Consider the following 10,281-nt stretch of genomic DNA (forward strand, 5'->3'; position numbering starts at 1 on the left):
GTACATTGTAGGTGGTTGGGTGGGTGGGGTGGGGTGGGGGGGGGTTGGGTAGGGGGTGGGTGGGGGACACTGTACACTGTACATTGGAATATTGACAAAACCATACTTGGTAATTTACTGTATATTGGAGGGGGTTGGGTTAGGACATTTGCAGGGGCCAGTTTCAAATTGCAGTCTCCCGTAGGTGTTCTTTGAGAGTGTTTTTGAAAGTGGGTAGTGATTCACATTCCTTTACAGCTTTGGGTAGGGTGTTCCACATTGATGTGGCATAATTGCGAAACGTGTTTAGTCCCTTGTTTGAGCTGAATCTGGGTTTAACATGATTTGTGGAGCTCCCTCTGGTGTTGTGGTCGTGGTATTCACTGACCTTAGGGAAGTATTTTGACATGTACATGGGTACCTTGGTCGTGTAGTGTATCTTGTAGACCAGGCCCATTGCAAGTTGCTGTACTCTGTCGTCTACTCTAAGCCATCCTAGGTTGTCAAAGTGGGCAGGGGTGAGGTGGGTTCTAGGAGTCAGGTCAAGCAGTAGTCTGACCAGTTTGTTTTGAGATGTTTGTAATTTTGTTTTTAGTGCCTTTGAGGTGCTTTGGTACCATGAGGTGCAAGCATAGTCGTAGTACCCTTGAATGAGTGCTCCTGCCAGAGTCTTCAGGGTATTCTTGTTTACCAGAGAGGAGATCCGGTACAAGAATCAAGTTCGTTGGTTGACTTTTTTTATTACATTGGATATTGTCACCCACTGTAACTGAGAAGCCGTCGGTCTTGCTGAGTTTGTTATTTGAACCGAAGAGAATGGACTCTGTTTTGCCCATGTGTAATGATAGTTTGTTATCAGCGAGCCATATGCAGATTTTGCCTAGTTCTGAGTTTAGGGTTTTTTCAACCTGTAACTTGTTCTTGTCAGAGACCAGAAGGGCTGAGTCGTCCGCAAACAGGAACAAGTTGCAGTCACAAGCTGACGACATGTCATTTGCATTGATTCTGGCCCCATGTAGAGCAATACTTCCTCATGAATAGATGAACTATGGGATACATAGCAACCATTGTCATATCTTTTCAAACGTGCTTTTTAGCATGATTGCAAAAGAAAAGGTGAATGAATGACTCAGGTAAAACATTGCTCACTGAGGCCACCTTCTGTTCAGTAACCACATTGCACTCCTAGTATCTCACTCAGTCTTAAAAGTTCTATAATGTAAATAAGAATTTGTTCTTAATTGATACTGTTTGTTTTCATCACTTGTGTTTGTGTTAAACTAGCACAATGGCTCACAGGCCATTGTTACTCTTTTTTTGAGACAATGGCCCCACCGTTATGCTTTTCTTTTAGCATGCTAACGTGATGAATTAACTGGCTTGGCTGGCGCTTTTATTTTGAAGGCAAAACTTTTCCACAGCAAGTCTTATTTAAGCCTAATTAAACAAGCTTCGCACAGCTACAGATTTGCCGCTATCGACCGATGTACAGCCAATGATCTTCGGTAGCTACTGTACAGCGCGTAAACGCCATTATCGTTTCGTTAGGCACACAGGCGCATTCAAATATAATATTTTTTTTATTACATATATTATATCTTAGGAAGTGCATCATTATTACTTTACTAGGACCCCAAACCTTGATCTGCAGTTGATTATATCCTGTACCTACACTGGTTTTCAAAAAGAAAATGGCGGCTTGCTCATTTGTCAACTCTCTTTTTCAACCTAATGTTGAACCTAAAATAGGTTTCTGACAACTAGTATGAAATATAATATTTTAATTTAATATGAACTTACTTCGATGGTACAGTGTAGGATAATGCACTGTAGATGATATGATAGAGAGTATTTGTTCTTAGTGTTTGTTTTAACCTGTTTGGAATACCAGATGGGTGGGTTTTATCACATCAAGACAATAGCATCAGGTAATCACAGAAAAGTATGGTAAATAGTTTTACACAAGTCTAAACCTTGTGGCACTCATTGCATCTCCTGGTGGGGCTTCTCCCTAAACCTAGATGACAGTAGACATATTTGTAGCTGAATCACATTCTACCAAATTAACCAAATATTGTTTTGCGGTGGAGTATCTGAGAATTATTTGCGAATAGTATTTGACCCAGGTTTGTTACATAGTAATAAAATGGTTTTAACAAATAAACCCATGGTTTTCAGTTCTAAGCAGTATCGAGCTGTGATTTTCTTATTGTGCGTGCCATCATCGTGGAAACAAGACAAGGTTGAAATTCTGGATGAATGCATGAACGGCTGACTTTATTCAGTGTCTTTACATTTTGTTAAATCTATGCTGAGTCCAGCAGTGAGAGGGGGGGGGGGGAAGAGAGTTTGTGAGTGAGAGAAAATGTATGAAAGCGAGAGAAAAAAGGGAGGGGTATAGTCACTTCAGATTAGCTGTGAAGGGAGATATGGAGAGGAGTATGATAAATGAGACACGTGAGGAGAGAGGACAGACAACTGTATTAGGCGTTGGTTGCCAGAATGTCTTCGATCCATGGGAGCAACGTGCAGAGTTTGACGTAGACGCCGGGGGAGTTGGGCTCGGCACAACCTCGACCCCACGACACCAGGCCGTGGACGTTCCCCGAACACACCAGAGGACTGCCAGAGTCGCCCTGAGACAGACAGACAGACAGACAGACAGACAGACAGACAGACAGACAGACAGACAGACAGACAGACAGACAGACAGACAGACAGACAGACAGACAGACAGACAGACAGACAGACAGACAGACAGACAGACAGACAGACAGACAGACAGACAGACAGACAGACAGACAGACAGACAGACAGACAGACAGACAGACAGACAGACAGACAGACGCAGAGAGAGGGCGTGTGTCAATACAACTAGAATGAATGGTTTATTTCGAATAATATAAAATAATCAAAGAATAACAATGAAAAAATACAAAGAGGATTTACTGTAAAAAAAAAAAAAAGTAAAATAAAATAAGGAATAGGGCGGCCGGGTAGCGCAGCGGACTAAGCGTCTGTCTACCACCACAGAGACAGTGGGGATCGAATCCAGCTGTGGTGCCTCCGGCTTGGTCGGCCGTCCATACTAACACAATTGGCAGTGTCAGCGGGTGGGAAGCCGACGAGGGTGGGTCCTGGTCGTTGTAAAACAGCGACTCCTACAGGTCGGAGCGCCTGCACAGCAAGGGAAGGACCTGGGAGAGGTAGTGTGATCCTTCCACACGTTACACTCCCCCAGTGAGAGTCCGCGCTGCCAGGTGAAAAGAAGTGGGGATTGGCTACACATGTGTCGGAGGAAGCATGTGATAGTCTCCGCCCTCCCAGACCGACGGTAGGGGGCAGAGCACGCAACGACCAGGTAGGCCTGTAGGGGATTGGGAATTGGCATAACGACTAACATTGGGATGGGAGAAAATTGGAAAAAGGAGGGGGGAAAAGAGAAAGTAAAACAAAAAAAACTTTTTTATTAGTCAAGCTGACGTCTGGGTACTATATTCAACTAAGATTCATTATTTTATTTTAGTTTTCATGTTGAATGTGTTATTTCTGGGGGAATTATAGAAGCACATCTCTGGCGTCACAATAATATTTGCAGATTTGCTCTTGTCTTTCTTTAACAACCACAATATTGAGACGGGTCCTTCTGTGGGATTGCATTCATTTTCAGAACAAATGTGGGAAAAGCACAATTTGATAGAGTTGTCAATTAAAACAGACATAATCAATTATAGTCCACGAAATCCCATCGCTGTCAGTCAACTAGGAATTTTTAGCGGGCAGGAGGAGGATGTACTGTAGATCCCTCCACATACTATAGAATGAATGGAGCCATTGTGAGAGAGAACTTACATTGCATGCGTCTCTGCCTCCCTCCATGTAACCAGCACACATCATTCTGGCGGTGATCATGCCAGGGTAGGCATTCTCACAGTCCTGGTCCTCCACTACAGGAACCTCCAGACACTGCAGACGGTGAGGCAGGTTGACTGGAATAGATAGAGATAGAACACACGGATAGATGGACAGATAGATTTGAGGTTCAGGTTGATTCCACGTCGAGTATGTCCAAAGTATGGACTTTGTGCAAATATTAGGGATGCTCGATATTGGCTTTTTTACCGATACCGATATACCGATATTGTCCAACTCTTAATTTCCGATACCGATATCAACCGATACCGATATATGCAGGGTTTCCCCCCCCAAAAAACTGAATAATTTCAGGTAATTAACATTACATATGTCTTGTTGTGGAATTAACATAACATTATGCATACTTTTGACATTAAATAAAATCTGAATTTGTTCTTACTTGCTTGCCTGGGTAAATAAAGGTTATAGAAATGTAAAAAAAAAAAAGAAAAAAAAAAAAAATTGAAAACCGATACCGATATTTTCCGATATCACATTTTAATGCCGATATCGGCCGATAATATCGGTAGGCCGATAATATCGGACATCCCTAGCAAATATCCATGCGAATCTGAATTTGTTCTTACTTGCTTGCCTGGGTAAATAAAGGTTATAGAAATGTAAAAAAAAAAAAAAAATTGAAAACCGATACCGATATTTTCCGATATCACATTTTAATGCCGATATCGGCCGATAATATCGGTAGGCCGATAATATCGGACATCCCTAGCAAATATCCATGCGAAGGTTCTGTGTGATTAAGGTCAGTATTATGAACTCACCCTCCTCTCCCATGGCAGTGTTACCCCACCCAGACACGGAGCAGGAAACACCTGCGTCTGTGCACCCCTCGGGCAGGGAGATGGGCGCCACGGCCGCGGTCACCGTCACAGGGTGGTAAAGCTTGATCAGCATGATGTCATAGTCCAGAGTCTGGTAGTCGTAGCTGTGGGCAGAAAGAGGACCAAAAGGTTTGAGTTAAATCCTGTAAAATAGGACAACGGAATCAATCATGCAATCATGGACAAAAAGTGTAACGCACAACATAAACTGAGAGAGATGAAGAGCCATATATACGTTTTCAGAGGAACACTGTTTTCAAACTTAATTATCTAAAGATGGTAAGTTGAGTGTTCTGTTCACTCATAGATAAAGACAGTCGAGGTTGAGTGGTTTCTTGTAATCTATCACATTCTCACTCCAAGTTATATCTTCTCAACTGCAAATACATGTCCAAAAGATTTCAAAACAGACTTATATGGTTCTTCAGTCAGTGCAATAGTTGAATTAAAGTTGGCCATTCCTGTGCCCCAGGACAATTCAGTCAATATTTATGAACATGCACCACATCTCCTGGAGCTAGATATCAGAAAGAGAACGTCCCTGATGTCACTGGCATGGGGCTGGTCCCTGACTTTGTGGATAAAAGACGTAAAATGTTGATTTCTCACACCCACATGAAGTTTACCTGTATATTTTAGAGTTTCTAACAGGCCTGGACCAGAATTCAAACATCTTTAGGATGTAAAGAGTCCCACCCCCCAAACAATCAGTTTATTGGACACTGATTTTACATCCAGGAGGTGACATCACACATATGCGAATACCCCGATTTGATATGGTCAGAAATTCACGGATTCAGCCTTTAAGTAGACCAGTAGTCACAATGGTTTTACAGGGTCACAAAAAACGCCATCATATTTTAGAAGTTAGAATTATGTGAAAACATTCCAAGAAATGATACACCTGAAAGCTATAATATGAGCGCATGCCATTTTGATTTCTTTCCACCCACCTTTGGTGCCACCAGATGTTGTCTATCTTTATGAGCTGCTCCGTGCCCTCAGACACGCGCACGTCGTGTTCTCCCAGCATGACCTGCATGTAGTAGGGACTGGCAGAGGAGCGAGAGAGGAGGAGGAAGGATGCATGATTATGAATCTGTATGAAGACTTTATATAAATATTCTCTAAAGATATTCCAGAAAAATGCAAACAGTGATGTTATTTTTGTTAGAGTGGATAGAGAGAATAATAGCAAAGGTGCTAACTACAGGTAGGCTTTTTTATTTTATTAAAATTCTAAATGATGATTGTCCACTTTTCTCCATGCAAAAGATACATGCATGTCGTTCAAAAATAATTAATATCTTGGGAGAAAGGTGTGTGTGACCATCATACTTTTTCAACTAGTCGTAGAAAAAAAAAGATAACCAATCAGGACAAACGGTAAACAATAGCATACATTACATACACATAAAAAGCAAGGACTGGACACCAAATAGACCAAATACATTCAGGACAGACAATAAATAACCAGATATTTTAAATTGTAGCTCCTTTATCTCCTCTTTCAGTCTGTGTGCTTAATGGTTTTTCAATCTCATCTCATCTTGTTTCACAATCCCACAAAATCACCTTCCTTCCTTCACAGCTGTCCATACTCACTTGTACCAACAGTGGGCGACGGAGAGCACCCACTGCTCGTTGATGAGCACGCCGCCGCAGAAGTGGTAGCCGTAGTTGAGAGACGCCATGTAGGGACGGGAGTGAGGCTCACAGTCCTCCCCTCCAATGATCCTCCCATCCTCACGGGGCACTGCCGCTGCAGACACGGGAGAGAGAGAGATTTTGATTTTATTTTATTAGGGATCCCCATTAGCTGGTGCGATAGCAACCAGCTACAGATCCAGCACTGAAAAATCAAATCTCTTCTGCTCCTCTACCACTCCTCCACCACTGCACTCCAAACTGATTTTGTGACTCCTATTGTTCTGGACCGGGCCAGATTTCACACCTCCACTGCCTCCCACAGGCTGGAGAGATTTTCATCTTAAATTTGTATTCGTCCCAAACGCCCCAGCTCCATCCGATTCCTTAGCTTTTTTCACTGTTTACTTATCATGCATTGCAACACTAATATATGGTCAGTACCCCAAGTCAGACTGCCCATATACAAATTATCTTGGAGGTCTGAGGGCAGTAGCCCCCGACCCCCTCCCTGGGGCGGCACTTAAGTTAAGTACCCTCCCTTTGTTCACTTTGGGAGCTAGCCACCATCCCCCGAAATATAACACAGAGGAGCAGCAGAACAGCAGCAGAAGTGGTTTGAATTTTCAGTGCTGTATCTGTAGTCTTCCTGGGGTCCACACACAAAAAAACATACAAAAACCACAACTGGTTTTACGTGTGTGTGTGTGTGTGTGTGTGTGTGTGTGTGTGTGTGTGTGTGTGTGTGTGCGTGTGCGTGTGTGTGTGTGTGTGTGTGTGTGTGCGTGCGTGCGTGTGCGTGTATATATACTGTACAGTATGTGTGGGTGTACTGTGTATGTGTGTGCGCCAAAGTGGGCATACATGGAGATGCGTGCGTGCATGTGAGTGTGTATAGGCATGTATAATATTGGTCTATTTACTATATGGGTGTATTTACCAGCAGCTCCCACCAACAGTATCAGGGCCAGCAGTTTCATGGTGTCTGGTGAAAGCTGAATCAGAAGACACCTGGACACACCCTGGATTCCATTTATATTCTACCCTCCTGGCCCAGCTCCCTTCTTCCCTCCCCCTGAACCTTGATGAACCTTTCTGTCCTCGAACACTCTGCCCCCCCCCCCCCCCCCCCCCCACCGTCCTATCATGTCCCCATTCCCTTATCTGCCAAGGCCCCCAAACACCTCTTCTGTACATCTATACACCTCAATTCCACACATTGGGCTTGTGATGATGACTATCAGCAATCAGGCTTTTGGACCGCCGCCATCCCTCGTTTATTTTCCAAACTTTGCCCTTGAAAGTAAAGCCGCCATGAAATGTGAGTGAATAACCATCTGTGATGTTGGCACTGAATAGTAGCAAACTATTTGTTTTTCCACATGTCTGCAAAAGATTGTAAGAGGTCTCACAGCAGGTAATGCTAAACACTCCATGCTGCAACACTCCATGATCACAAAACTCCAGACCAGACACACACAAAATATGTATATAGTGTATATGGTCTTCTTTTAAGGTAAGATTACATGTAGCCCTCTACCAGTGTACAGTATTACATACAAATTCTATTCTATTATGTTTGATTATATTCATACAATACACAGCACAAAATCATGTTCCACATCCTGACTTTGCTTGACTAGCTATTTTACCATCACGGTTCAGGTTAGGGAACACCACCCAAGTTAAGAATTGAATAAGTTATTAGCAAAGTACAATCAGTATTTGTGACCGAAGTAACACTTTTGTGATGTCATCAGGTATAACATATGGAGCTGTTCTATAGACAATGAATGGGAGTGATTTTGTGGACCTACTAAATCTTTGTTTGAGTTTTTATAACTAAATGAGCTTAATTCTATAGTAATGTTCTCAGCTCTGAAACAGAACATTTAGCTGTATACTCATATTCGCCTGGGTGCTCTCAGTGTCATCTTTACCGCATCTTCTCCAATTCATCTATGAAGCAGCTTCAGACTTTATACCTGATCACATCACAAAATTGCACAGAATTAGGAGAGTTGTTCATGTTCACTGATATTTATTAACTGACTTAGATCACAGGAATAACATGCATAATCCTTGGGCGTAGTTCCCCTTTAATGGTAGGGTAGGATAAGATAAAGATAAGAAACGTTATCATTATGTAGCCACCTGAATATGTCTGACTATTATTCAGGGTGTCTAACGCTAATCTTTTGCATTCCCTGTGTTCACGAGGACGCTGTAACCGGTTGACTGCTCTTGATCATCCCTACCCGGACATGGACACTTAACGTGCGGTTCTCTTTGATCCTCCCTACCCCGACATTGACTATTAACTTGCTGCTCTCTGATTCTCCCTATCCTAAACATTGACGCTTCATAGTGAGACAGGATACGGGTGCCGCCAGGGGGCGCTGGTGGTCACGATTGGGCAGGGAGCCACAGGTGAAGAAGAATGGGTTCAGAGTGCGGTGCAGCAGGGAGGGGCTTCCTCTTCAGCGTTTCCACGGAGGAAGAAGGACGTCTGTAACGAGAGCTCCAGAGATTCAACACGCGAGGAATAAACTCGGTTAAAAAACGGGTTATCCTAGAAGTATATGCGGTAGCTTAGCGTTTGATTAATGCGCCAGATAAACTCAGTTACACAACGGGTTATCCTAGAAGTATATGCGGTAGCTTAGCGTTTGGTTAATGTGCCAGAGACATTGTGAATGAACCAACAGGCGAGCACCGCCGAAGACCAGGTGGTAGATATTGTCCACCTTGCGGTAACGTGTATAGGTGGCATAGCAGGAGGGTTCACCACGACCCACAGCTTAGCTGTGTTTAGGCTAGCACCACAGTTTAGCCCGCGCGTCGGCCCACCTCTTCAGCCCAGCAGAGGACGCCACTACACTGCACGCCCCTCCAGCCCCTCCAAGCCGTTGCCCCAGCAGCTCACCGGCCCCAGCGTCTACCCTGCCCCGCTGCCCGTTATCGCGGGATCTCCCGACGGCCATCTTAACACCCGGACTAGTGGTGGTGAGAGTAGGCCCGCCATCTTGGATAAGTACAGCGGCGCTCTGAGTGCTGAAACGTTATCGGTAGACAATTCACTGTGTGGCGCAGGCTCTCTAAGGGTGAAGATAAACGGTGCTTTGAACGAACGCTGGCAGCAGTGTATAGGGGCGCCCCAACCATTTCAAGCCGGCTTTACAGTAGCTAGGACTTTTATTTGCTAATGTGGGCCCACTGTTAATTTCTTTTGAGTGTGATAATAATGTGTGGTTCTTTATAAAATTCCCATTGAACTCCTTTACTCCTTACCTGGTTCTCCCCTACCGCGAAGCGGAGCAGTAGATAACCCTTAAAGGGAAGAGGTTTTTACTGTGTCTGTAATATAGAGTGAGAGCACTAGGTGCCCAGTGTGGGAATAACTTTCATCCATGTGGGAATAACTTTCATCCATGTGTATTGTAGAGCGAGAGCACTAGGTGCCCAGTGTGGGAATAGCTTTTCTAATTGAGTAATACACTTGTAAATTGAACTAGGTTATATAAAGGAGACGTAAATGGGATCACTGTGTGCGTGTCTTTAATGTGCATTTTGTCTAACCCTTTTCTCTCCGGGTAATGCTCATTATTGTTTAACCCTTTCCCCACCCCCTGCCTCTAGTTTATTGTGAAAGGTCTCCACTCATCATTAAGGAAGAGTACTGCTTTGGGGAGCGAATATATCATCCATTTTACTGCCATCAGGTGTGGGAGGGCTCAGGAAGTATTGGGGGAAGTGTGGGTGTGTGGGGAGCTACTGCTGATCGCCCTGGAGGGCAAGAAGGACCAGAGTACCATCCCTAGGTCAGCGAATCCTAGGCCCCATCCACTCCTGCTGCTCGACCTCCACTTCAACATTCCTGGCCTACAGTCGGGGATCC

At 44.0% G+C, this 10,281-nt stretch overlaps 1 protein-coding gene across 1 annotated transcript; it reads right to left on the reverse strand.

Moving 5' to 3' along the window:
* Positions 1 to 2,462: 2,462 nt before the first annotated feature.
* Positions 2,463 to 7,400, reverse strand: LOC311223508 (trypsin-like; the record flags this gene model as incomplete). The annotated part of the gene is made up of 6 exons (XM_084308292.1): positions 7,324 to 7,400; positions 6,342 to 6,498; positions 5,690 to 5,788; positions 4,677 to 4,840; positions 3,832 to 3,968; positions 2,463 to 2,615 (listed from the first exon to the last, which is right to left on the reverse strand). The coding sequence occupies exons 1-6, from the start codon at positions 7,361 to 7,363 to the stop codon at positions 2,463 to 2,465; spliced, it is 750 nt and encodes a 249-aa protein (XP_084164418.1). The 5' UTR covers positions 7,364 to 7,400.
* Between the last annotated feature and the right edge of the window lie 2,881 nt (positions 7,401 to 10,281).

Source organism: Notolepis coatsorum (assembly GCF_963971535.1).
Source record: "Notolepis coatsorum genome assembly, chromosome: 2".
NCBI lineage: Eukaryota > Metazoa > Chordata > Actinopteri > Aulopiformes > Paralepididae > Notolepis > Notolepis coatsorum.